This window comes from Meles meles, chromosome 7, assembly GCF_922984935.1.
Source record: "Meles meles chromosome 7, mMelMel3.1 paternal haplotype, whole genome shotgun sequence".
Lineage (NCBI taxonomy): Eukaryota > Metazoa > Chordata > Mammalia > Carnivora > Mustelidae > Meles > Meles meles.
Genome location: NC_060072.1, coordinates 3185908 through 3212329, shown reverse-complemented (window position 1 = coordinate 3212329; position 26422 = coordinate 3185908). Strand labels below are relative to the sequence as shown.

The following is a 26422-nucleotide window of genomic DNA, read 5'->3' as shown; positions in this document are numbered from 1 at the left end:
GCGCGGCGCGGAAGCGGTCGCCCAGCTTGTGGCAGGTTGTCGGTGAGCTGATGCAGGCGGCGCGGCACGTCGTGGTCGCCCTGTCCGGCGGGGTGGACAGCGCCGTGGCCGCGCTGCTGCTGAGGCGGAGAGGTGAGCGACCGCTTCTCGGGGACTCCGGCCGCGCCCGGTTCCCCGTGCACTGGAGGCCGGTGTCCCCGACTTGGGGGCCCCGAGGCCCTCTGACCCGGGGGGCGGCGGCGGCGGGGTCTGCGCTGACCCGGGGACGGTCCTGGTCCCTCGGGGGCCCGTGCGGCCGAAATGTCCCCTGAACGGAACGGACGACACGCCGCTGCCGGAGCGCCAGCGTCCGTTGCAGTGGCCGGGCAGTGCCCGGGTCGGGCGCCGACTGAGCTGCGTTCTCCGCGGGAGGCCGCCTCCACGGGGCTGCTCGCGTGCGCTCTCGGCTCTGAGCTCCCGGAACGCAGGGCTGGAGGGGAGGCTCCTCGGTTAGTCCAGCGCCCTTCTCTGAAAGGCGGAGGGAAGCCCCGCGTCGCCGGGCCACTGGGAGGATGAGCTGACACGAGCCCGCGCACGCGTCACCCCGGAGCCCCGCACAGAGCGGGCGCTCGGAAAACAGTCGTGGTTATTAAGTAGAAATGCAGGCACCCGGGGCGCCTGGGTGGCTCACTCAGTCCGTTGAGCCTCGCCGGGGTCACGATCTCAGATCTCAGGGGGGTAAGATAGAGCCCGCGGAGGGCTGCACACTCGTCGGTGAGTCCGCTGGCGATTCTGTCCCTCCCCCTTCCTCCCCCCACCCCCACTCATGCACGTGCAGCGCTCTCACTCTCTCGGATAAGCGGATCTGTGAAAACAGTGTAGGCGCTGCGCACCTGTAATTTGAGATCGGGAATTAAAGCCTCACCCGCGGTGGTGCTGTTTAAGGCGAGACCCGGAGGCCGAGTAGCATTTCACTAAGCAGGGAATGGGCGTGAAGTGTGAGGACAGTGCTCCTGGCAGGCCGCAGCTCCAGCAGAAGGTCAGAAGCATGCAAGTGTTGGCCGGGTCTGGACGGACAAAGAAAAGAGTGATTATGGCCGATGTTAGCCGAGAGACTTTGGACTATGTGGGACAGGCCATGCAGAGCCCTTGACGGTTCCCTGATGAAGTGTGTGACGTGCTCTGACAGATGGGGCCGACTAGCTGTGGGCAGACCAGGGGGACTCCTTTTACTCTTCAGGAGGGTCGGCTGTCCCTTCTCCCCAGGATCCAGATGACCACTCCATATTCCGGCCTACCCTGGGGTTTCCTCCTCAGTGGGGGATGCTGATGGACTTAGCGGAGGAAAAGCGTGGTCCTCTCCTTGGCGTCACGGGTTTCCCTAGTCTTGTGGGAGGTGCACGTCCTATCCTGTGCCCCCCAAAAGGCTCAGGTCCCATTCTGGAGTGCCAGGGCCCCTAAGTGGGTCCTTGTCCTTGAGAAGAAGGATAAGGTGATAGAAGAGGGGATTTTTAAAGCTGTGTGTGGGGTTGTCTCTTCTGCGAGCACCTCGTTAGCTCCGGGTTCTGTGCAGGGACAGAGGGTTGAATGAGACGTAGTCCCTGCTCTCTAAGAGCTCCATGCTGCAGTGAATGGCAGAAGGGGGCTGACTGGCACAAAGAGCCCAGCAGAGTGTGGTGTGCGCTGTAGGAGAGACAGTAGGGGCGGGCCTGGTTAACTGCAGGGAGCCGTGGAGGGGGTGGTCTGGTGGGTGTTCGGCGGCACACCAAACTTAGTCACACGTCTTGGGTTCTATTACATTGAGCCTAACCACCGAGAAACCTTTCTCCAGCATTTCTCCCACAGGGTAGGCACCTGAGTGGGTCACTAAGATGTTTGAAAGCTAACACTGGGCTTTCTGGTATTTGGTTGGGTACTTTGTTAAAATAGAAGAAGTCAAAAAAAGGTGGTAAAATGTTTAATTAGTACAGCCTTTATAATAAAATAGCCCTGATTTTAATTGTTTTCTTGTCTGATCACTTAGAGTTTAAGTTCTAGATGATCATTGGGAAAAGGCTTTGAAATTAGTTTATTTTTTCAGTAACAGAGTGGTGGTTTTTGTTTGCTTTGGAAAATGTTGAATTTCTGCTCTTTTGTCGTTCAGCAGTCGTTTGCTGAGCCTCCCTGCGTGCTCGGCGTTGTGCAGACACCGGGTGGGGACACAGATGAAAATACATCACCTCGCTCACTTGGGCGACGCAGGCCAACAGTTGCAGTCCCGCAGCCCACTGTGATGACGGAGGCGTTACCAAGTGTCATGGGAGTGTGGGGGAAGGGGCGTCCCGGCCAGCTGGCAAGGACGGGTGGCTTGCACTCAGATTGTTGATGATGGACTCTGATTGGTGGCCCTTTCCTCCCCCAGGCTACCAAGTGACGGGGGTGTTCATGAAGAACTGGGACTCGCTGGATGAGCATGGAGTGTGCAGTGCCGACAGGGACTGTGAAGATGCTTACAGAGTTTGCCGGATCCTGGACATCCCTTTCCACCAAGTGTCCTACGTGAAGGAGTACTGGAATGATGTGTTCAGGTGGGTCCTTTCCAGAGACGCAGAGTGCTTCCTGATGCACTGCACCGCCTCTGCCGGAAGGACTGCCATCCGCAGCCGGACCAGGGGCACGTGGCCACTGCTGTTAGGCGGTGGCGCCCGAGACGGTGGATGGCAGGTCCGAGAGCAGCCGGCCTCCTGTTTCCGTATGTGCCACCTGCTAGAAGTCTCCCTAATGCCTTCAAGAGCCTTGAGTTGTTTCTGCTGCTAGCTTTGGGTGAGGGAACTAAGGCTGAGGTCCTGCCTGTGCAGGTCAGCGGTAAGAGGCTTCTGGGAAAAAGAAGTAGGTAAGGCGCCCCTCCCCGGTACCTCATGAAAACGTGAAACACAAAATCTTCAAAAATGTGACAGCTGCCAACGGTGATCTTTCAGTGCTTGCTCCAAACTGGGCACAGCTCTGCGTGGGGGACATAAAGGGGGACAGGCCGTGGCTCGCTCTGCAGGAGTTTGCAGGCCGGTGGGAGGGGGACGTTCCCTTCAACAGAGGGGACAGTGGTGAGCGGCGTGTAGGAGGTACCAGCGATATGAAAATGCTGCACGTTCAGAGGAGGGAGAAGTGGGTCATGTGGAGCAGTCAGGAGGGCTTCATGGAAGAGGTGAGGTTTGATCTGCTCTTGAAAATGACAGTGAGGTAGAGAAGATTTTCCAGACAGGATAGCAAGAGCAGTGGTGACAAGGAAAATCCCCATCACTTTGGGGGGAGCATTGACAACTCTGGCTGGACTCTTGTCACGGCGGAGGAAGGCTGCTTGACCTGGGGTATGGGGCGCCCAACTGGGCTCTGCACAGTGGGTGGCCATCGAAGATGTCCCGGGCAGCAGCGATGTGCACAGGTGTAGGGTGGGCACATGCATAAGGAAATCCCTGGGTCCAGTCTTGATCCTGCCACTTACTGCATGGCGTTGGGTAATTCACTGCGCTTTCTAAGCCTTTTTTTAAATCCCTTTAATGAGGATGTTGCCGCATGGGTTACTGTAAGAATTAAATGAAATTAGCTGTAAAGTTGCCAGCCCTGTGCCTGGCACGTTAGTAGGCAATAGACGTAGCCCTTGTGATTCGTATTAGTGAAGAGAGCAATCTGGGAGGCAAGTGTCGGGTAAGTTATGGGAGAAGACTGGAGGCAGAGAGCTTGGGAGAAGCCGCTGTTAGAGGATGGGAATGACGGGGGTGTGGACTGGGGGTAAAGGCTGGCCGCGGCAGCCCTGGGGGGCAGATCCGCTGGCAGCGGAGGTCGGGCTGAAGGATTGGCGGGGTGCTTGTTGAACGTCCGCCTGGACGGGGCCGTGGGATGGCCCTGGAACCCGCACTGCGACAAGCACTTCCGTTCAGTCTGGTGGGGAGATCCATCCGGTCTTACGTGGGAGATGGTGCCGGGGGGGCTTGGTGACCGACGAGTGTAGGAGTGGGAGGAGGAGGGGGCAGGGGTAGCTTCGCCATCAAATCCGGGTGGGTGGGGAAAGCTGTTTTGGGGCGTCCTTTCGGTGCTGCAGGGCTTAAGGTGATAGCAAGAAATCCAGGCTTCACCTTTATTGCTACGTTTGGAAAGCGTGGGAGCGAATGTGATCTTCTGGAGGTGAACTCACGTTTAACAGAGACCGGGCGGGCTCTGGCCAGTCTGCCCTCTGCCTCCGTTTCGTCCTGGTTGCCTGTGTGGGTGGTTGGAATTGCACTCAGTGATCTTTGCCTTCTGAATGCTCACCCCTCTGTTTTGTTTTGTTTTAATGTGTTATTTGAGAGAGAGCGTGAGCACGAGCTGTGGGGAGGGGCAGAGGGAGAGGGAGCAGCAGGCTCCCTGCTGAAAGGGAGCCCAATGCGGGGCTCGGTCCCAGGACCCTGAAATCGTGACCTGAGCCTAAGGTAGCCGCTTGACCATCGGAGCCCCCCAGGAGCCCCCGAACACTCGCCGCTCTGATAACACTCTCTAGCGCCGAGATTTCTTCTGAATTCCTTGGTTACAAGGCCCGTTTGGGCTTCAAGGGTCAGAGTGCGGTGTTCTTTCCGCTTGCCGCCTCCCTCCTGGGCTGCAGACGGGTTTTGTCCCCTCGCCCAACAGGTTGTGCTCCATGGTTTTTGCTGACGCCACTGACCTCTCTTCCGTTAACCGTCTGGGAAATGGTTAACGTGATTTTCAGAAGCAGGTGCAAACCTTCAGCCTCTTCAGCATTCATTCAGAACTTGTTATGTAGGGGTATAGCTCAGTGGTAGAGCATTAGTCTGCAGAACTTGTTATGTAGAAAACATTCTGGGGCTGTGGACACATGGAGAGTAAAGCAAGAGTTTAATGAGACTCTTGACAACTTTGTAGCAGTTAAAAAATTGAAATATGGAGCAACACAAGTGTTCTCCCTTCCTGAGAGGACTGAAAGGCGGTAGGAACGTGTGGCATTGCCTGCTGGAGTCAAAGATACACGCGTGACCTGTGACCCCGTGCAGATTCTCGGTGTCTTCGTGATGTGGCCCGCTGGGTCAGCGTTGTCATTTGTAACCATGGTAGAGCAACAAAGAGCTTTAGGTTCAATGGAAAAGGATCGCAGGTACTCCGGATACACCTGTAACTTTTTTCGTTTTTCAAGATTTTATTTTGAAGTCACCTCTACACCCAGCTCGAAGCTCAAGCCCATGACCCCAAGATCGAGAGTTGCACGCTCCTCCAGCTGAGACAGCCGGTGCCCCCCACCCTTTAATACTCACTTTAACCTCCTGGAACAGGCATCATAATCCTCCTAGAGTGGATACTGTGAGACCATGAACTTGTTGCCGGACTGTCCTCCCATGTCTGGTCAGCCAGCCCATTAGAGCGGAAGTCAGGCCAGCCAGGCTGCCTGTGTCCTGGAAGCATCCAGGCCATTGCTGGCCCTCAGAAGTATAGCAGTCACAGTAGAAAAGTTTCAGCTGGCACATTTATTCGCCCAGTGACCTGGGTCCCCAGGCCGAGATTGTGGAATAGCTCATAGAGCCCCACATGGTGGCTCTGGGTCATTGGGTTCCTGCTGTCACTCCAGCGTGTTCTTCCTCCAAGCCGTCCTCTGCTGGCGGAGTCAGGGGAGGCTAGGGTTGAGTGAGTCCGTCCCGCACGGGGCCCCGCACAATCTGTGAGCCTCTGGGGAGACGGAGTGGCTGCCGGGCCGGAGTGGCAGGTGATACCTGGCTTTCTGTCCGGCTTTGTCTGTTATCATAGATTCAGATGGAAAGTGCAGCTGGCTTTACGCAAATGGCTGTCCACTGAAGCTCTCCTGATTTACCGAAAATTGTAGCTTTGGTAAGACACGGAGAAGCTAACTTAAGCAAGTAATTCAACCTAATCATTTTTAAAGATTTTATTTATTTATTTGAGAGAGAGAGAACATGAGCTCAAGAGGGTTGGGGGTGGGCAGAGGGAGAGAGCGAGAATCTCAAGTAGACCCTGTGCCAAGTGCGGAGCCCAATCAGAGGCTTAGCCCTACAACCCCAAGATCGTGACCTGAGCCAAAATCCAGAGCCGGACACTCAACTCACTGAGCCACCCAGGCGCCCCAATAGATTTATTTTTTTGAGGAATGTTTCGCACTTAGAAATGAAAATCGTTTTTTTCTATTCCAGTGACTTTTTAAGTGAATATGAAAAAGGAAGGACTCCTAATCCTGACATAGTCTGCAACAAGCACATCAAATTCAGTTGTTTTTTCCATTATGCTGTGGATAATCTCGGTAAGTCGTTTTACTCTTTCCATTTAATCTCTTTAAAATTGTAAGGTTTTCAGAGAGATTCAGGAGCCAAATCCCGGTAAACAGTTTCATCCTCAGAAGGAAAGGAAGCAGTGGAAACGATAATATTCTGTTATCTTCCTGAGTAAGAAAGAACTTTCTGGCAATATGCAAATGACAGGGTCTCGGGGAGGAAGAAGTGTGTCCTCATCATGGACCTCTCAGGTGTGGGGGCAGTGCTCTAGGTGAGGAGCACCAACTTCTGAGCGTCCCGCCCAAAACAGGTCGCAGGCAGAGAGCCAGAAGCGGGGCTGCCAGAGCTTGCCTGCGGGTCCAGCTTCGCTCAGAGCAGCCCCAGTTGCAGGCAGGGTCACAGTCCGTGGGAGTGTCACCAGCCCTCCTTGGGGCTCCGGAAAGTCGGCTTCGGTGTCTTTCTGGGCGTCCTTTTCGCCACTCCTGCTGAGACTTTATTCTGCTGCCCTGGGCAGCTTGGTTTCTGGGCCTTTCTTTCCCTCCTGGATTTGAAACCACATTTTAGTGGTCTGTTCTTTTTTTTTTAGATTCTGTTTGAGAGAGAGACAGAGCATGAGCAGGGATGAGGGGCAGAGGGAGAGGGAGAAGCAGGCTCCCGGCTAAGTAAGGAGCTGGGAGTGGGGCTCGATCCCAGGACCTGCAGATCAGGACCTGAGCGGATGCCTCACTGACTGAGGCACCCCGGTGCCCCTGGTCATCTGTTCTCAAAGCCCATCGAGGCCCTGCTCCCTGCTCACAGCTGCCTGCAGATTTTGTCTGTCTCCATAGTTCTCCTTTCTCCTCTCCGTCTGCCTGCTGGGGCATCCCTGTGCCTTTGTGGGGCTCCCTGGCGCTGCCTTGCTTGCTGGGGCTGCCCGTAGCCTCTGCTGCCTTAAAGCCCACATGCTCGCTCCTGTGCCCTGCCCTGCCCTTGCAGAAATTTCCGATTCTGGCTTTTCCGTGTCTTCTGTCCCGTGCGGCTCTTTGCTGCGTCTGGCCACGTGCCCAGACGTTATTGTGACCGTCCTGTCCCAGCGGTCCAGTAGCGTTCCAGGACTGCTGGCTGCTCTGCCCATCAGCTGCGCCGCAGTGACAGAAGCGGGCTCACTCTAGTCCTGCAGAACCGGCGCACAAGGGCCCTGCCGCTGAGGTGGGGGGAGGGGGACACACACTGGGTACAGGCCACAGTGATGCCTGCAAGACAAAGGCCCCAGAATTCTGGATGCATTTGAATGACTGATGCCAAAACTGAACCTTGGTAGAGATCATATTCCAAGTTGGCTAACTAGGGTCAATCTTCCCTCTTGTCCGAGGTGGGGAGCAGATCTGGGCCTCCCGCTGCCTGCAGTCTGGCATTACCTGGTGGTTGGGGGTGTCAGGAAGGAAAGGCATCGGCCCTGCTCTGCCCTCGTGGGCCACATCTGGGGGGCTTACACTTGGCTCCTGTTTATTCAGGAAGGGAGCGACAGGTTCATGGCTTATGCAGTGACTTTGGTTTTGAGTGTGTTAGGAGACAGGACCTCGGATGAGCCGGGTGATTACCATGGGGTCATAGTGGCCGTGCCTGGTGAGTGGCCTCCTTTTCTGTGTGCGCCACGCAGGGCAGGGCCTGGCTGTGTGGAGGGACCGCACTTGGGAGGTGTGCAGCCAGCTCTGTGGGAGGGGTGACACCTCCCTGTGGCGAGACGGGCACCCTGTCGTCTTAGCCTCTCAGGGAGCCAGCCCGAGGCGGCCGTCTGTTGGGGACGCTTCAGAAGGAGTTTCTGTGGGGCGTGCTTGCGTGTCTGAATTCCCTGCGTGAGCAGCGCGGCACGGAGTGCCAGTCCGTGAAACCCGGACTCTGAGATCTTGGGGTCTCTCCCAGAGGGACTCGACGCTTGGCAGCGTAAGTGGTCGTTGTTTGGGGAAATAGATTTAAGGAGGGTTTTTTTTCCTCTCTGAAAAGCAATCAGGGTATCATAACAGGTTCCCAAATGCGCTTTTTCTGGTAGTTCATATACAACGGTTCTTCTACTGGTGAGAATCTGCCTTAGGGTAGGGAGTACGTTTGGCAAACTGGAGAGCCCGCTCCTGAGCCGAGGCGCCGTGTGCTGTTTCAGCTGTAGCCCATGTCAGACCAGTATGACTAGAACTTCCCTTTCGTGTCGTTTTTTAATGGGTAAAACCTTTTTTTTTTTTTTTTTTAAAGTAAGTCTCTACATCAGCATGGGGCTTGAACTCATGACCCCAAGATCAGCACCTGCACGCTCCTCGGACTGAGCCCGCCAGGTGCCCTCAGCAGCTAATGCTCGTTGTCTCTCTGGTCTTACACTGAGCTCGTCTAGCTGGCAAGGCACGGGCTCGGGTTGCTGCCCCTTCCTGGAATGAGTCTCTTGCCACATGGAGTATCTGAAGTGTTCGCCCAGGGAAAGGTTGTGAACTAATCTGTGCTCTAGTAGATTCTTTTGGTTTTTTGCGTGGCGGGGAGGGAAGCGATGGAATATGCTGGATGGTCCTTCACTGCGGTGGAAATAATGTGTGTGTATCACCAGAAGTTCAGAGTTCAAGTTCATGACAGCAGAGTGAAAATAGGGAGATGTCGTCTATCAGTTCTCTTCCCGGAATCAAAGGACTGGGCCTTCTCCTCTTTTTCTTAATCTTTGTGCATTGAAAAAAAGCAGGGGACACCTGGGTAGCTCAGTTGGTTAAGCGACTGCCTTCGGCTCAGGTCATGGTCTTGGAGTCCCGGGATCGAGTCCCACATCGGGCTCCCAGCTCCATGGGGAGTCTGCTTCTCCCTCTGACCTTCTCCCCTCTCGTGCTGTCTCTTTCTCTCTCTCAAATAAATAACATTTTTTTAAAAAGTGGGATTGTAGTATTATGTATTTCCCCCTATTGAGCATTGTGAAAAATTCCATGAACGTGATGCCGTTCTCTCATGGCAGTGGCATTTTAACTTCCTATTCTCCGAACATTTTGGTGGTTTCAATTTTCCTTAGTATAGGAGACACTGAAATGAAATTTTTATCCTTAAATCTTGGTGTGGGTATCTCTTTCCTTAAGCTAGAGTGAATGAGTGGATAGGTACAGACTTTTGAAAGTCTCAGAAAGCTGCAGTGAACCCTTGTAGCAAGGTTGTAGCCTTGTAAATGGAGAGTTCAAGGCCACTGTGGATGAGAATGTTGGCGTGTTGGGGGGCCTCCTTGCCTGGATCTCCATGTTTGGGAGGGAGCTGGGCCCTCGGTGCAGACCGTCCGCGCAGGGCTTGGTGTCTGCAGGTTTCCGGGAGCTCCCGGGGCCCGAGGCGGCCCGGCCACACATGCGAGTCTGGAGTTTGATCTCGGGTTTTGAAAAACCTCACAGGAGCAGACGCAGTCGCCACGGGCCACTACGCCAGGACCTCACTGGAAGACGAGGAAGTCTTTCAGCAGAAGCACATTAGGAGGCCAGAAGGGCTTTTCAGAAACCGGTTTGAAGTCAGGAATGGTAAGTGAAGGCGCGGGGTCAGACCGCAGGGGTGGGTGCGCAGGGGGAGCTAGTGGAGCGTGGCGGCGGGGTGTCGCAGGAGCCGCCCGCCGCGTCCCGGTGTGGCCTGCGCTAGCCCGCGGCGTTGCAGAGTAAACGTCCGGAGGCCGCCTCCCCACGGAGCCTGCTTGGAACCTGCTTCTGGGATTTCTGACCCAGCCCTTACACTCCGCCAGTGACAGGAAGGTTCCCAGGGTGTTTGAGGAAATACTTGTTCATGGTCGGAGTTCACAGGCCGCGGCGCTTACCATGAGCTCTTGAGGGCTCGAGACCGGGGTGTGCGCACTTCCGCGGGACCCAGGCGCGGGGGCCTGACGCTGGGGCCTGCTGGAGAGCGCGTGTGCAGAGACGATGGGGATGGAGCCGTGTGTCGGCATTAGAGGGAGCCGAGTGTCACCTGTCTAGAAAAATCCCAGCTGCCAGCAGGGCTGCTGCTGGCTTGTCCTGGCGTACATCTGTGTGTAGGAGAGAGGAATTCGCGTCATTGTGGAGGGAGCTCAGAGCCACGTCTGAGCAAGGAGTTTCCGTTGTTGTGGGATCGCCGGAGGGTTGGCCCGCCGAGCGCCTGCCTCACCGCACCTGCCCCTTCTCCAAGCGCAGCTGTGACGGGCGCGCGCTCGGCTTGGCCCCTCTGAGAGCGGAGGTGGAAGTGCTCGTCCCACTTCACAGGTGAGGAAACTGAGGCATGGAGTCATTTGACCGGGCCGTGTGTGGCCGTCGAGCTGGAGCTCAGCCCCGTTCGGCCCAGCTCCATAGTTGTGCTCTTTCTGCTACGCCAGGCCCCAGTCGAGCTCTGTCCTCCGTGTCACTGAGCCTGGTCAGAGGGCCACCCCGGCCATGTGGCCGTCTGCTGTGTTGCAGAGCCCCAAGCATGCTGGCGGGTGCTCGGCTGGCCTGGTTTTGAACCCAGCCCCTTCTTCACGCAGAGGGGACTCAGATCACCTTCCGACTTGAACGCAGACAAGGGCAGCGCTTGCTTTGGGGGACGGTCCCCCTCTGCTGCCTGCGGGGTTCTGGGCCCTTAGCCGCACGCCTGCCGCCAGGGCCTCAGGTACAGACGTGGGGAGAGAGGGCAGGTTCCCTCGGCCTCCCTTCCAGTTGCTTCTGAGGGCTGCATCTCACAGCCCCCGGCACCCCTGTCCTGGGAAGCCCCTCCGTGTCGGGAAGAAAGCAGAGCCCTGCCATGTGGGAGCTCCACAGCAGAAGTCACCAAGTAAATACGGATTGAAGGGTCCTGAGTGGCTAAAGGATTTATTTCCACACGGAGTAGACGCACTTGCTCACCTCCTAGAAACCGGTTTGCGCTCCGGAGCTGTCTGGACCTTTATGTGAGGCCATGGGCCCTCGGAAGCTCCTCCGGTCACGCTGACGGGCGCTCCTGAGCGATTTAACGTGGAGTCGTGGCCGTGATGTCGCGCTGTCTTCGTTCTCAGCGCGCGCTCTAGTCACACGGCAGCTTTTCCTCTAATTCTTACTTAGTTGCTCTGGAGACCTGGACCTCGTCCCTGGGCAGCGCGCACGGGGCAGCGCACACGGGCAGCACAGAGCCTGCCTGGGCTCGTCGGCGCTCCTGGGCTCCCGCCTGGCGCCTGGTTAGGCCTCACCCGTGTGGAGGGGGCGCGGCGCCGGCCTGCCCGTGGACAAGCTGTGAGGGTGTGCGACTGAAACCCCGGACCGTGTCCCTTCTATGGTTTAAGATTGCCGGTCTCCTTTAAAAAAAAAAAAAAAAAAAGATTTTGCGCCTGTCTTATTTATTTGTTTATTTACTTATTACGATTTTATTTGTTTGAGGGAGCGTGTGACAGAGAGAGCACAGTGGGAGGAGAGGGAGAGGCGGGCTCCCCGCTGAGCAAGGAGCCTGATGTGGCGCTCGACCCCAGGATGCTGGCATCATGACCCGAGCCGGAGGCAGACACTTAACCCACTGAGCCCCCCAGGCGCCCCAGATTTTGGGTCTGTTTTATGCTGACTCGGAGCTGTGAGGAGATGCCCATTGCTCCCAGTGTCCTGAGGCCCCCGTGTGCTCTGCTGACCGGTCTTCCTTTTGAAACAAAAAGTGGCCTTGGGCAGAGCCTGCCTCCCCGATGACTGGCTGTTTTCCATTCCTCCGGCGGCCGTGTTGCGCCGCGTGCAGGAAGGGGTGGGCTGGGACTAAGGCACTGTTGGACGCTAAGGTGCACTGTTCTGTCGCACCTCTCCGACGATCTCAGCCTCAGTTTCCTCGTCTGTAAAATGGGAGTCATGGGCCCTCCTGTGGTTAAAGTGAGACTCACATTTGAGGTCACGGGTGGAGAACGTTCCGTCCCCAGAGCCCGTGTTCCCCACGTGACTGTGCGAGCTGACAGGCACACGTGCGTCGTACGGGCCCCAGCGCACACGGAGCATGCCGTGAGGGTGCGTGCGGCGGCCTCTCCTCGCGCTGCATCCGAGGAGTGTCGGAAGGAGCTCCGGCACTGAAAGCCCACATGCCGTTTCCCGCGGCTCACTGAACTTGACGTTGGGAGCTTGGTGCTTGTAATCGCGGCCGCTGGCAGGTGTGATGTGGCCCAGCGGTGGAGCTGGGCCTCCTTCTCTGACCCAGTGTCCCGGGGCCAAGGTCAGTCAGCCTGTGCCCTGAGGCCTCAGGGCCAGCAGCGGCTCTCTGCAGGGGACACGAGCAGGGGGGAGGCCCTGGAGAAGCAGCGCACAGATGCCCGCGCGGCTCTGAACGAAACCCACTTTCCATGGAAACCCCGGACCGGGAAGGCGGGGGGCGTGGGGAGCGGCTGAGCCCCCGGCCCGGGGTTCTCCAGGGGTCCCTCGTCCAGCTTTCTCGTGCTCGGCTGCGTGTATCTTGGGCTCGTTTTCACGTCACCTCTTTAGAGCGGGTCTGTGCCGAGTTGGGTCTGTAGAGTACCGTGACCCGGGCGGGAACGGGATTAAACTTCCTGATCACGTAGACTTGTTCTTAACGGCGCCTAAACTCGGGGTGAGAACTCGTCTCCCCTGAAGCGCGGGATTGTCTGTCTTTCCCGGTGGCCTGCCTTTGAGTACTGCTTTCTGCCTCGACAGCGCGGGGAGGAGCGAATAGGACGAGACTCGCGGCCAAGGCCCGTTATGTTCATTCCCGCACCGTGTTTTGTTCTTTACTCTTGGCAGCGGTTAAACTTCTTCAAGCAGCTGACAGCTTTAAAGACCAGACCTTCTTTCTCAGCCAGGTTTCCCAAGATGCCCTGAGGAGAACCCTCTTCCCTCTGGGGGGGCTAACGAAAGATTTTGTCAAGAAAATAGCTGCTGAGAATAGACTCCATCACGTGCTAAAGAAGAAGGAGGTAGGACCGAGGGGGGTGTGCTCGTGGCCACGGTCTGCGGAGAAGCGGGGCCCCGTCTGGGCGTTTCCTCCCCAGGAGCCAACGTCAAGACAGAGCCCGGGTCACGTGTGCAGTAGGACACGCTGTTGACTTTCCAGGAGCTGCTCAGACACGATTTCTCCCTCTGCCTCCTCCTCGGCCCCCCTCTGGAGTGAGCGGCGTAAACAGCGGCCTGGCCAGCTTGTTGGGGTGCCCTTGGCCCCGCCTGCTGGGGGAGGGCAGGGCTAAAGGACCGGGCCCTGAGATGCCCCAGCCAGGGCTCTGTCGCTGTCTGCGAGCAAATCTGCCTTTTTCACACAGTCTAGCCTCTCCTTGTCGAGGGCCTTCCTGTCCTGGGCGCTGTGCTGATGGCCCCTGAGGATAGGGTGAGAGCACGTGGGTTCCTCACTCCTGCCTTCATGGAGCTCGCAGGAGGGGGAGAGAGACACGAAACATACCGCGGCAGAACTGGAAAATGTGTAGGAGGCACCAGTGGGCTCTAACTGGATTGGGCTAGAGCCAGAGACGGGCTCTGGGGAGTTAACATTTTATTTAACGAATGTAAGGCCTCAGGATGAATAGGATTTAGTGTCCCAAAGACGGCTGGGGGAGAATAGCCCCAATAGTGGGAAGAGGGTGTGCAAAGGCCCTGAGGGCAAGAAGAGCCTGGGCATTGGAACTACGGTGCGGCCAGCGTGGCGGGGGTCTGGTGCTACAGGACGGTCCCAGTGTGCTCGGTGTGGTCGGGCCATGTCAGGGATTGGGTCACCTTTAGCTGAGGCTGCTGCTGCCCTTGTATCTTCCTGGGAATGAGCATGACCTTTTTTATCAGCCAGTCCTTGTCCCCAAGGAAGACGTCTTTTCACGCATGCAGCCACCCGTCATCTGTCCCTCTGTTCAGTGGTTTGGTTCTGGGTGTGGTTCTGTGGTGGGAGCTGGGGGGCCACATCTCCGAGAGACACAAGCAGAGAGCCGGTCAGAGAGCTGTGTGACGGGAGCGGCGCTGGAGCGCGCCCTCGGCTTGTCTTCTGGGCTAGAGACCACCTTGAGGGAGCCGCTCCCTCCTCTGACTCTCGGCGCACGTGCCAGCTTCGGGCCCAGCTGCCCTCCTTCCCAGCTGACCCCGGCTCTCGGCTTCCCCGCGGCTCGCAGATGGTGGTCCGACGGGCTGGCCCAGCTCCGGCTCTCTCTCCTGTGGGGGTGGGCGTGGTGTGGCCTTGCTTACTCACCAGATCCCGGGTTGGGGGCCTGAAGCAGACCGTGGGAGGCTGAGACGCTCTAAAAGCCCTCAAGGTCCATTTGCGGGGCACAACTGGAATATGCGGGTACTGGCAGAGGAAAGCCAGGCCCGCGGCCCGCTGTTGTCTCGGCGCTGGCTTGTTGTCATGCAGACACCTGCCTGTTCGTTCCCCTCACGCTCGGCTCTCCTTTCGTTCCAGAGCATGGGCATCTGTTTCGTTGGTAAAAGAAATTTTGAAAATTTCATTCTTCAGGTGAGTGTTCTTTGAGGCGAAAGAATGGAGGCATGTTTCTGCTCTGGGCCTGGATCCGTGAGTAACAACATGCTTGTTTTTCAGTACTTACAGCCCCGGCCTGGTAAATTCATTTCTATAGAAGACAACAAAGTTCTGGGAACACACAAAGGTGAGACACCAGCTTGGGCTGCCTTTCGTCATAAACTCCCTGAGTCCTGGGGCAAGTTCCAGCTCTGGGAGAGTCAGACAAGAAGCCTGTAATTCCTTCTGCGCCCGTGCGTGAGTCCAAGAGGCCTGCGGCGGGGGTCGCGGGTGGCTCGAGCGAGTGTGGTGGCCAGTGCTGCGCATGGCCTCCGTGAGGCCTGGCAGCTAATAAAGAGGGATGCCCTCCAATTCAGGAAGACCCGTGTTGTGTCTCTGTAAGTAAATTAACCTCTCACCGCAGGGGAAGAAAACATGAGAACACAGAGAGGTCCACCCTGACGAAAGCATGACCGACTTCAGACTGAGCTTCCAGATCTAGGACAAGGATGGGACGGGATCAGAGGGTGTCCCCATAAGGCAGGGGTGTTGCAGTTGGGTGCAGACATTTGGGGAGGGGCACCGTGAACTTGCCCCGGGCTGGTGGGGGGAGGCTGCAGCAGACGGATCAGGCTCCAGCATTCACAGCGCGGTGGGAGGACAGAGTGGGTTGGTGGGTGGTGGGCCTGTGCCCCCGGGGCATCAGAGAGAAGCTTTTGGGGGGCTGGAGACCAGCTAGGTCTTGGCCCAGAATGTGGCTGACCTGCTTGGGGAGACAAGGGCTGGTGCTCAGACATGGACAGGCTCAATGATGGCTCTTTGGAATCCCCTGACCCGGTTTGGGCAGATGGCTTCTCTTTCCCGTTGGGGGAGCTGGACTTGGCTGTCCGGGGCTCCTGGGGAGCCGGGCAGAGAAGTCCCGGGCGTTCCTGAGACGGGCGGAGGGGACAGGCCTGCAGGGTGCTCCCTCCCAGCCGGTCTCCAGCAGGATGAGATCCCCTCAGCTGGTCTCTTCTGTGTTAGTTGCTGTTCCCCGGGCGGTGCGGTGGGGGCAGCCGTCCAGTCTTGTGATGTTCGTTGCAGGGTCGGGGTACACACAAGTGGGGGCAGCCCTGATGCCTCAGCCCCCCGTGCAGTTCGTCCACCAGAGGGACTCCTGGGGGCTCAGCAGGAGGGGGCTTAGGGCTTCTGTGCACAGTCTGGAGGACTGGTCCCTGGGGCCCCTGGTTTGGGTGGTCCAGCAGCTGGCATGGCTCCTGGCGGAGCACAAGGTGCAGCCTGACACGGCCCAGACGAGGTCAGGCCAAGGCTTGCGGTGGGTGAACACAGCTGCTCTGGACTGCCTACCTCTTGGTGGCCCCCAGAGCCTCCCGACTGCTGCCCCTCCCCCCATGCTCTGCGCCCCGTCAGAGGCAGGTGATACGAAGGAGCTGGTGCCGGCTGCTGAGAAACCGTCTTCCGTAGGTTGGTTCCTGTATACTTTGGGCCAGAGAGCCAAGATAGGCGGCTTACGGGAGCCCTGGTACGTGGTGGAGAAGGACGGCACCAAGGGCGACGTGTTTGTGGTGAGTCGGGCTGGCCTTTTAGACAGGTGACCGAGGTCTGTTTTGGGCCGCAGACCAGGCAGGGCTGTGGCGTCCTACAGAGCAACAGTGGCGGATGGACCATCCCTGCCTCCCTCTGCGTCCTCCTGGGACTGGCCCCCGAGGTACCAGCAGGGCTTTGGGGAAGGTACTCATCAGGGTCTTACCGGATGCCGGCCACTCTAGCAGGCACGTTAATGGCTGTGAACGGACCCTATTTTTCTGATTTTACGCAAGAGGCCGAAGGTCCCTTAGTGCTTAGGACAGGGCTGGCCCATGGCTGCGCAAGCCACTGCTGGACACACGGAAGCGGCCGAGCCGGAGCCAGAGCCGTTTGTGGGCCGCAGTGACTTGAACCCGGTCCCCAGGCTCTGGAGCAGGGCTTCCCAAAGAGAGTGAGTTGCCCTGCTCCCCCCCAGGACACTCGGGAGTGTCCCTATGGTATCTGATGGGTAGAGACCTAGGGGGGCTCCGGACATCCTACAGGAAAGCCCCCACCCCGAACAGATGAGCCAGCCTCCCATCTCAGCCGTACCGAGGTCGAGAGCCCTTGCCCTACAAGAGCTGGGTGCTCGGGCACAGAGCTGGAGGAGCCTTAGACACGGGCAGAGCGGCCGCAGACCTTGCCTACTGATTCTGGGCCATCTCCTTCCTCGAAGAGCCATGGGCATCACAGCCTGAACGGGGATTGTGGTCACACGTGAAGTGGCTTTCATGTCAAATTTCAGTGCTCTCTGCTGCGTTCTGAGAAACCAGGCGGGTCGTCACCTGGCATTTGTCCCCACGTGGGTATCCCTGCCTGGGGCTTGGGTCCGGTGGCCTCAGTACAGCCCCAGGTAGCTGGCCCTGTGCCTTCTTTCCCCTGCTGCCTGGAGTTTGATGGGCTCCTGGGGTGACCGTTTGGACACGAGCCAGCAGCGAGGCGGGCCCTGCCTCGGCAGGTGCGGCAGGCCGTGAGGCTGGAACTGGCGGGTGCTGACCGTGGTTTGCTGCTCGTCAGGTGTGACTGTGACTAGACCCTTTCCCTCCTACGCCTCAGTTTCCTCCTGTGCAGAATGGGATCCAGCGGCGTGGGGTGGTCCCACGCATTTGTGGGGCGGAGGCTGTAGTCCGCAGTCAGCATGCCGTTGGGGTCGCTACTGATGAAGCGCAGGCTTGGGGTGGGGTCCCTCCACTGAGGGCTCCTGTGTCCTGACCTGCGCGTTCCGCCCCACAGGCCCCCCGGACAGACCACCCGGCCCTGTACAGGGACCTGCTGCGGACCAACCGCGTGCACTGGATCGCGGAGGAGCCGCCGGCAGCCCTGGTGCGGGACAAGATGATGGAGTGCCACTTCCGGTTCCGCCACCAGATGGCGCTAGGTGACTGAGCGGGAGGGGCCCTGCAGAGGGGGCCCAGGATCCGGGCGGTCCTTAGACTTGGGGCGGGAGTGTCCCCCACTGTTCAGGTTGCATGACGTATTCGGAACCCCCCTTCGCCTCCCTTCCCTGGGAGCCCTGACGGGAGGTGCTGAGGCCCGCGTGGCTGGCCAGGAAGCAGGTGGCACTGAGCTGCTCTGGCCGTGGTCCCGCTGCCGACGCTCCTTCCACCCCTTGGGGGTGCAAAGCCTGGGGCTGGCCGCACGCGGAAAGGCCGGGGCCCCCTCCGAAGACCCCTCTTGTTCACCCAGTGCCCTGTGTGCTGACCCTCAACCAAGACGGCACCGTGTGGGTGACAGCCGTGCGGGCCGTGCGGGCCCTGGCCCCGGGACAGGTGAGGGGGTGTGCCTGGCCCTGCGTCCGTGCTGCCCAGGGAGGCGGGGAGCCCAGATGGAAGGCAGGACTGGGCCTCCCTGCACTCCCACGTGTGGCCGGAGCTGGGCCCTCGTGCACGAGATGGGCTTCAGCCTGTGCTCAGGTGTGCCTGGCCGAGGCCCGCGTGGCCGAGAGGGCTCTGGCCAGGGGGCTCCGTGCTCTGGAAGGGCAGACTGCACTTCCTCCCCGCCGGAGCGCCCTGTTTACAGGGTGGGGTGCTGAGCTGCGGGCTGGGCGTGAGTGCGTGGCTCATGCAGCCAGTGAGGCTGGAAGCTGCGGCCCCCCCACGCCTGGTGTCCCCCCCCCAGCCACACCAGTGCTACCTGCCCCTGCTTGATGCTGGGAGGGCCCAGCTGCCCTGTCTGGGCCTGCCCTCCCCCTCCACGCCCACAGCCCAGCAGCCACAGACCCACACTCCCGGCTGCTGGTGGGCTCCCAGCGCCGGGCCCCGCGGAGCTCACACAGGCCTCTTTACTTCCTAGTTTGCCGTCTTCTATAAAGGGGAGGAGTGTCTGGGCAGCGGGAAAATCCTGCGCTTAGGGCCATCTGCCTACATACTCCAGAAGGGCAAGAGCAAGTCCAGAGTGGCCATCGAGGGCCCCGGCGACAGCCCCAGCGACGGCCCAGGGCTGGGTCCTGTGCTCTGAAGGAGGCGGAACGGCTGCTGCGCGCCCGGGAGCAGGCCCGGAGGAGCAGAGCCCAGTGGGGAGCTGTTGCGGGGCGTGGCTGAGCCTGCTGCCCAGGTTCTAGCCAGACTGGCCTCACAGTGCCGGACAAGCCCCAGAAAGGTTTGTCCTGTCTTCTCCCAAGTTGGTGCCCTGGCCAGAAGGACTTTCTGTCTAGTGGGTGGGTCCCAAGTACCCCAAGTGTAGAGTTGCGCTTCTGGGCCCCAGGGAAGGTCTCCCACCCGCAAGCACACAGGCGGCCCGGCGAAGAGGCTGCAGGGACGCGGGGACGCCACCCAATAAAGCGTGTGTCTGGGACAGAGTCTGATGGGGTCTCCTGAGGGGGCGGGCCTCTGGCGCACAGCTCTGGCCGAGTGACACGAGCCCTGCTCCCCCCGTTTCCGCCTCGCCCTCCTTCTCCTGGGAGGGTTCCCCTGGGAGGGCCAATAACGGTGGGATCTGGGCTGAGTGCCGGCCCGCAGGGGTGCCCCACAGCCATGTGAGGGGTTGCAGCTGCGGGGAGGCCGTCCCTCCCCCTGCCGAACGCCCTGGGCCTTGACTGCAGTCACATGGCAACCAGGAGGACCAAGGGCCTTCAGCCCAGCGAGGAGGGGGTTAGCGGCAGGCGGTGTCTGTTCCCTGCGGCGGGGCAGCGTACACACGACAGACGTCTATGTCTCACGGCGGTGGGGACCGGCGGTTGGCCGAGGTTCCCCTGTGGTTCGCCAACAGCTGACTTCGCGTTGTGGCCCCAGTGACCAGGAGGGCGAGGGGTCTCCCTGGGGCCACCCTGATGGCCCAGTGCCTCCCAAAGGCCTGGTGTCATCACACTGACTTAGGGATTCCCCACGGCGCTGGGGGAACGCTCAGCCCACAGCATGGGGGTACGCGCACGCTTGTGTGTGGTGGTGAGAGGCAGCAGGCCAGGCCGGGAGCTGCTTGGCAGAGGGATGTGAAGACGTTCAGAGCCTGCTGTGCTCTGTGCGCGGCAGCCTGTGGCCCCGGGGCCGTTTTGACCCCCGTGGAGTCCCGGCATGACCCCCACTGGCTCTGTGCCCTGTCAGGGCTCTGCCGGGCCGGCCCTGCGGGTGGGATGTGGGCACACGCCTGGGATCTGACTCGTCCTCTTCTCAGTGCCTGCGGGGCATGTGGGGGCCGGGTGTCCCTGAGCCCCCGCCTCCAGCTCGCCTGCCCCGAAGGTGGGAGCTGGGCACCAGGGACAGAGCAGGGGCTCCCTTCTCTCACTAGCCTCACACCCGACACATTCTTGGTGCTTCGAGCCAGGCTTCTGTGGGGGCCAGAAGTGTGGTTTCCTGTCTTCTGTGGACAGAAGGTTCTAGACCAGAGGTAGCCTAGCTCTCCAGGCACAGTGCTGCTAGGAGCACCTGGGAAGGTTGTCCCATAGCTGCCACCCTTCAGGGCCTCTGGTGGTGACAGGTCTAGCCTGGGGTCTGAGTACCAGCCATCCAGCAGCCTCCCCCCGCCCGCCGCCCCGCCTGCCGCCCACAGAGGCAGGTCCCAGACCACAAGGGAGGAGCCCAGAGTGGGATGACGGTCACCTCGGCCCCAGAGCGCTACAGTGGGAGGAGGGCTTCCTTCTGAAGAGGAGGGAGGTGGCAGGTGTTTTTGAGCAGAAAATCCCTCTGGCGTCTGAGGGGCAGGTGGCAGGGAATGGGCGACCAGGTGGGCTGTGGGGTGGGGGGTGGAGGCAGTCAGGGACGAGGCTTACATTTAGGAAGTCCTGTGTAGCGGCTCAGAAGGAGGGGTGGATGCCTAAGACGTTTGTCCCCAGCACGTCAGGACGCAGTGTGCTTAGGAGCAGAGCAGCCACCGTCCTGAGCAGCCAGGAAGGGAGGCCCAGGCCTGGGACCCCGCTTGGCACCTGCCTCAGCTCTGGTGTGGCGGCTGCAGCCTGCCGGCGAGACCAGCCTTCCTGGCAGCCTGTGCCTGCCGGCCTGGGGTGAAGGGAACGAGGAGGGATGGGCCCCACCATTGTTTAGTGGGACTGTGTGGGGCCGGTACGCTGCACCGTTGGGGGGGGGGGGCTTTAAGGCCAGGCTGCTGTGCAGGGCTGAGAGCTCGGTGCCAGCCCCCCTCCCAGAGGCAGGATGAACGCAGTCGCCCTCAGTGACGGTCAGGGTGCTGGGGCTGTGCCCAGAGCAAAGCCTCTCCCCTTCACACCATTGTGACGGTGGGAGCTGCTCTTCGGTGCCTTCTCCCCGCCCAGCAGGAGGCTTCCGGGGCAGGAAGGGGGCCCCAAGTCTCCAGGGTCGGACTTCCCAGCCATCCACACGGCAGCTGAGCCCAATAAAGGAGGCCCTGAGAGGCGGGGGGCTCGGACCTGCCCCCATTCCCCATTTGCACGTTGTGCCGGGTGGCCATCGAGGCAGGGACTGAAACCCCGGCCATGTTCCGCCAGCTCAGGGGACAGCATGGAGCCTCCCGGGCCTCTGGGGTTCCCTACCCGCGGCCCTGGTGGCTGGGCCTCTTGTCCTGCTGGGAAGGCTGAGCCTGGGCAGCGGCAGCAGGAACAGGAGGGAAGAAGGACAGCCAGGTGGAAGTCTCACAGGCAGGTGGGGGGCGGGTGGGGGGAGACTGCCCGTCCTCCCAGCCCAGCGGCCGCTCTGGCCGCCCAGGCCACCCCTGTGGTGGGGCCCATGGCAGCCTTCCAGCCGGTTGGTGCCACCCTCCCTCTGTTGGGCACAGCCTGCCCTCTGCGTGCCCCGGAGGCCACCACCCAAGTGCGGGAGGCCACTTTGTGCGTTGCGCCAGCTGTCCGCCAGGGGGCAGCAGGGGGCCAGGTTCATGAGCTGAGACTCGGGCCTCTCTCACTGCCCTGTACTGGCGGGCCCAGGACTATACCCCACCCCCGCACCCCCCACCCCGGCGACCTTCAGGAGACCCTGGGCAGGCGGAAGGGGGTGGAGCTGAGGAGTAGGACATGTGTCCCCCTGTTCCCGTTTCCCAGATGGGCACCCCAGTTGCCAGGCCCCGCTACTGCCCCAGGTTCGCAGACCCTGAGGGAGGGAGGGCGCAGGGCCGGTGCCGTACACAGGGCGAGAGAGATTTATTAAAGCTCTTAGGAACCCCAAACAGGGCCTGCTCATCCCGACTGCGTTAGGGGGATGGGCAGAAAGTTCCAGTATGGTTCCTGTCTCCCAGGGCCTGTCCCCCACATCCTGTCCACAGTCCCCGGCCGGCTCAGGGAGTGGGGCTGGGGAAGAGCAGTACAGCGGGAGCACAAATTCACAAATCTTAATTTACTGCAGACTCTGCTCTGGTGGTGTGATTCCAGTGTTTCCAGTATTAATAAATAGACATTTGTTTAAAAAAAAATCTCCAGTGTCTCATCTCTCATAAAGTCTTGAGTCACAAAAATAGGTTTACAGTTTGTCCTGTCTTAATACAACGGACAGTTGTTGTTTGGTAACAATTCTGATCAGACTGAAAACTGCAGCTCCAGGGGCAGGACCCAGCTGCGGAAGAGGCAGGACGCGAGGCGGGGGGGGGGGGGGGGGGGGGGGGGGTGCCGTGTCCGACTCGGGGGTGTTCACTGTTTGTACTTAGGAAAAGTTCTGGTGGGGTAAACCCCCGAAGACATCCTTCTGCCTTCCAAACGCCGCTCACCCGCTAAGGCACATCTGTAATTCATCCCGCGTGTGGACCCTGCGGTGTCGTGTCACTCCTGTGTGAGGTGTGTGGCCTGAGACCCGCCCCGCACCTGCTGTTCCCGGTGTGGTCGTGAACAGTGCTCACGCTTCCGTCAGAACACGGCGCAGAAATCTCCGCGTTTGACTTGATTCTCTTCCTGTTTGACCGTTTCTCATGTGTGGAGGCAGCTGTGCTAATCGGGCGTTTGGGCGCCTGATTGGAAGAACAAAGGCAACACAAGGAGACGTGTCTGAGTCATCCTGGGCCCCGTTCCACAGCCCCTGCGGCCACGCCGTGCCAAGTGCCCACCGTGGGACGAGCTTCCAAAAAGCAGCTTGGTAACCATGGCTGTGGCTTTGTCCCTCTGCACAATTGGCCATTTGAAGCAACATGAAGTAATTGGTTGGGTTCTGGGGGCGGGGCCCCAGCCCGCCCGGGGATCCTCGGCGTCTCAAAGAACTGGACAATTTGGCAGGAAGGAATGTGACATCCTGGAAGGCCCCACACCTCCATCTAAATCAGGAACGTGAGCACCGTAAGATCCCACCGGGAACAGGAGCAGAGGGACAAGAGACGTCCCCACCTGCGGTACCACACTGACTGGGACGGGGGCCAGGGAGGCGCCGCAGGCTGAGCGTGTGCTGTCCGGGGTGGGGGCGGCCAGGGAAGGGCCAGAGCTGGGTCACAGTGTGTCAGTCATGGCCGTGGGGCACCTGCGTTTCTCCACCACCAACCTCGGGGGGCTCCCCCCCGTCCCGCCCTGTCGTAGGCTGCCCTGTCTCTGATCCATCACAGTCGGGGCGGCTGGGAGCGGAGGGCACACGTCCCAGAAACACACGCGCCATGAATTCAGGTGGTGGCTCGTGATGCCCACACAGTCCTGCGTTCTGGCCGAGCGCAGGGGTGGGAGCCTCTGTTCAAGGACGGCCTCTCTCCGATGCGCTTCCCACTCCGATCTACCGGGCCACCAGTCGCATCAGTGCATGCCGGGGTAAGTACCACTGTGCAGTCTTCCTTGTATAAAAAAATAGTGCGAGATCGTCCCACGGATCTCCCAGCATCAACAGGACAAATACAAAATATACAGAGGCTCTCCGCCTTCTCAGAGTCCCGTACAAATATATAGAGAAGTATCTACACGTTTTCAACAAAAGACAGTAGTTTGCTTCAAGACGAGGGATGTCTCTGCAAAGGGCCGTCAAGGCCACTGGCCAGGGGTCTGTGCTGCAGGGGGACACCCGCATGGCCAGTGGGCCTCCGTCTTCCGCCTACGCCTGGCACCCCCGAACCCCAGCAAGCCAGGCCTGGCAGTTTCCAGCCCTGCCAGCTCTCGTGCTGGGCCCATCCCTGGCCTGCCAGTGCATGGCTCTGCCTCTGTCAGTCGGGGCCCAGATGAGCCCGCCCGGGAGCCCACGCATCCTCATGCCCGTGGCCTTTGGCACTTGTCACGGGTCAGCTGGGCCCTGAGCCCCTGGGGGCAGCCCAGGGCTTTGTGTCTGGACTGTGGGTCACACCAGTCATGGGGCTGCCACCGCAGGGTCCCCTTCACTGCCAGGGCAGTAGCCCCCTGGGTTTTCAAGGTCCAAGGGTGTGTCAATGCAACACAGAGGCCTGGATGGAGACGGTGGGCTTGTCTCACGGTTTCCTGACGGTTCAGATTGAAGTTTCGTTACTGTCTCTGTACGTGGGAAGAAGCCATCAGGCAGGCGGAGGTCAGCAAGAATGGCCCTTGCTACCCGTGAAGCCAGCAGGGGGGCCAGGGTGGAGGTCACGCGGGGGCAGACACCTACTCCCCCAACTCAGGACGGGGGGGGGGGGGGGCAGAATCCCCCAGCAGGGGGTGTAGAGAGAGACAAGCTCGCGCGCATGGACATAGCTACACTAGGCAGGAGAGGGGGCAGGAGAGTCTGCACCCTGACACCCAGGGCCCCCTGGAGGGCCACGCCCATCTGAGCGTCCACTGCCCTGCTGTGGGGCAACCAAACTCGGTTTTAAGAGCGCTGTTCTAGAAGACCTGGCTCCCACTCTTTGCTCCTCCCTTAGAAGTCTGTAGGAGGGAGAAGCCACAGGGGGAGGCCAGCAGGCCCTCCTGGAGCCAAAATCCCTGCTCCGGTCCTCTGCAGGGGTCCCCCGAAGGCTGATTTCCTGGACCAAGATCCTTACAAAGTGCTTGGTCCCACAGGGTCTTAAGCCCTAGAATTTCAGGGCTAGGCAGGGGTTTAGGGCTTTGGCCAATGCAGCCCCCACCTGAATGTTGTCAGAAGTCCGCCCTGGTCAGAAGTCCACTTCGTACTTCCCCGTGGGCTGCTCCTGACCCCGCTGAAGCCCCTCCCTCCACAATACCCCAGCACAGCCCCGGGGCCCCTCTCTGGGCTGGACATCTGTCCCCTGGGCAGGAGACGAAGGGAAAGCTGGCCGGGGCCGCTCCCGCTGCCCTGCAGCCCAGGCCGAGGCTACTCACTCGGAGTCGGAGCCCGCCGCCTGGGCGCTCCCGGCCCGCACGTTCATGGCCACCCCGTTGAGGTGCTCGCGCCCCGGCTCCCGGCGCGGGCTCTTGATGGTGATGGTGCCGTCGGGGGCGCGGGCCCCGTCGCTCGAGCCCACGGAGGACGAGCGCGAAGACGCGGGGCTCTGCTCGCACTCGGCCAGCTTCTCCCGCAGCCGCGACTTGAGGCTCTTCTCGGTCAGCGGCGGCGGGTAGGTGACCTTGTTTTTCAAGATGCCTGGACGTGGGGAGGTGGGGAGGCGCGGTCAGTCTGCGCGGCCGGGGCAGGGACCGGAGGAGCAGGCTCTGGGCCCAGCGGAGCCCCTGCTCTGCCCTCCTTGGGTCTCAGCGACAGGCGGCGGGGCCAAAGGGTCACCCCTGTGCGGGGGAGCCGCCCCGTGGAGACCCCGACCCACCCGCACCGGCCGCTCCTGCGCCCCGCCCCCCGCCCCCGCCCAGACCCAGCCCCCACGCCGCCCCTGCCCCCGCGCCCCGTCCCGCCCACTGCCCCGCCCTCCGCCCCGCCTGCACTCCACCCCACCCCACCCGTTCGCCCCGCAGGGATCCCGGCCCCGCCCCTCTGCACTCGGCCCCACCCGGACCCCGCCCCCTCCCAACACGGCCCCGCCTCTGTCCCCTCCCCCGCGGAGCGGCTTCCGGGTCCCCCAGCTTCCCGGGAACAGCTCCCAGGCCCAAAGCACCTTTTCTCTGCTCCGGGGGCTGGCTGGGGAGCACGGCCGCGGGCCTCAGCGGGCCGCCGCTCTCCTGCTCCGGGGGCCGCTCGCCGCAGTGGTTGCCCTGCTCGTCCAGGTGCAGCTCCACGCTGACCTTGGTCTCGACCTTCAGGCGCGGCTGGTCGCCAGGCTCCTCACTGTCGCTGCCAGCCGGGCTCTCGCTGGGCCAGCCGGCCGGGATGTGGTTGGCCACGGTGTCCACTGAGGCACACGAGCGGCCGTCAACAGCGGGGACTCCCTGCCCCCCTGAAAGCTTCCCTCGTGTCCCTCCGCGGGGAGCCTGCCTCCCACGCGGCCCTGAGCCCCCGCGGGCAGAGCTGCAGGCCGGACACGGTGCCACCCTCCAGGTGGGTAAGCTACGGCTCCTGACAGCGGGGGCCCAGCCCACGGTCCCCCCACCTCAACGCCCTGGCGCCTCAACACCGGACCCCAGCAACAATCCGGGCCAGCAAGGTGGGGTCCTTGAAGTGGGGGTTCCCGGAGAGACCCTCAAAGCCCTCCCTGCCTCTGCAGATGCCATGGGCAGGGCCCTTCCCCAGCCAGCACCTCCCCCTGCCGTCCCTCCCCACTGCCTGCCGCTCTCCATGGCAGCAGGCAGGCTTCAGACACGGCGCGGCCCAACAGTGCCTCACCTTTAGGGGTGCTGTGGACGGGCCCCCGAGCAGAGTCCCACTTGCCCTCGGCCTCCGCCCCATCGTCCTCGCTGTCTGACGAGTGCGAGGAGGCGTAGGAGCTGCTTTGCTCCTCCAGGGACAGCTCGCTGTCCGAGTCCGAGTCGTGCTCTGCGGGGAGGGCGGGAGGGCCGGACGCTCAGGCCAAGGGCTGAGCGGGGCCAGCTGGGCCCGGGCACAGGGGAGCGATCGTTCCCCTGGGGACCTTCAGGATGGGCTGGGCCACAGACGTCCTCTGAGCCTGTACGTCCC

At 60.7% G+C, this 26422-nt stretch overlaps 2 protein-coding genes across 7 annotated transcripts in view; one reads left to right on the top strand and one right to left on the bottom strand.

Moving 5' to 3' along the window:
* TRMU (tRNA mitochondrial 2-thiouridylase) lies at window positions 1-21965 on the top strand. Of its 5 annotated transcripts, XM_046010586.1 has the most exons (11): window positions 1-132; window positions 2381-2546; window positions 6144-6250; window positions 9602-9724; window positions 12902-13074; window positions 14532-14585; window positions 14670-14736; window positions 16053-16153; window positions 17388-17532; window positions 17841-17923; window positions 18447-21965. In XM_046010586.1, the coding sequence occupies exons 1-11, from the start codon at window positions 51-53 to the stop codon at window positions 18609-18611; spliced, it is 1266 nt and encodes a 421-aa protein (XP_045866542.1). In that variant the 5' UTR covers window positions 1-50; the 3' UTR covers window positions 18612-21965. The 5 variants fall into 5 exon arrangements, with proteins under 5 accessions (XP_045866542.1, XP_045866544.1, XP_045866541.1 ...); XM_046010588.1 differs by lacking the exon at window positions 17841-17923 and having other exon boundaries at window positions 18447-18598; XM_046010585.1 differs by lacking the exon at window positions 18447-21965 and having other exon boundaries at window positions 17841-18440.
* CELSR1 (cadherin EGF LAG seven-pass G-type receptor 1) overlaps window positions 21875-26422 on the bottom strand; it is a 132656-nt gene continuing 128108 nt past the window's right edge. The window contains exons 32-35 of one of the 2 annotated variants that reach the window (XM_046010584.1): window positions 26132-26281; window positions 25467-25700; window positions 24742-25003; window positions 21875-23958 (exon numbers count right to left, since the gene is read on the bottom strand). In XM_046010584.1, coding sequence (XP_045866540.1) covers window positions 23934-23958; window positions 24742-25003; window positions 25467-25700; window positions 26132-26281 — 671 coding nt within the window. In that variant the 3' untranslated portion in view covers window positions 21875-23933. The remainder of the gene's footprint in view (window positions 23959-24741; window positions 25004-25466; window positions 25701-26131; window positions 26282-26422) is intronic. The other variant, XM_046010582.1, reaches the window with a different exon arrangement.

Bases quoted from the DNA above. Each gene is read 5' to 3' on its own strand.
- TRMU (XM_046010585.1), top strand. From the start codon at position 51: ATGCAGGCGGCGCGGCACGTCGTGGTCGCCCTGTCCGGCGGGGTGGAC. The intron at 133-2,380 runs GTGAGCGACCGC...TTCCTCCCCCAG, and splicing joins GCTGCTGCTGAGGCGGAGAG to GCTACCAAGTGACGGGGGTG. The intron at 16,154-17,387 runs GTGAGTCGGGCT...TCCGCCCCACAG, and splicing joins CCAAGGGCGACGTGTTTGTG to GCCCCCCGGACAGACCACCC.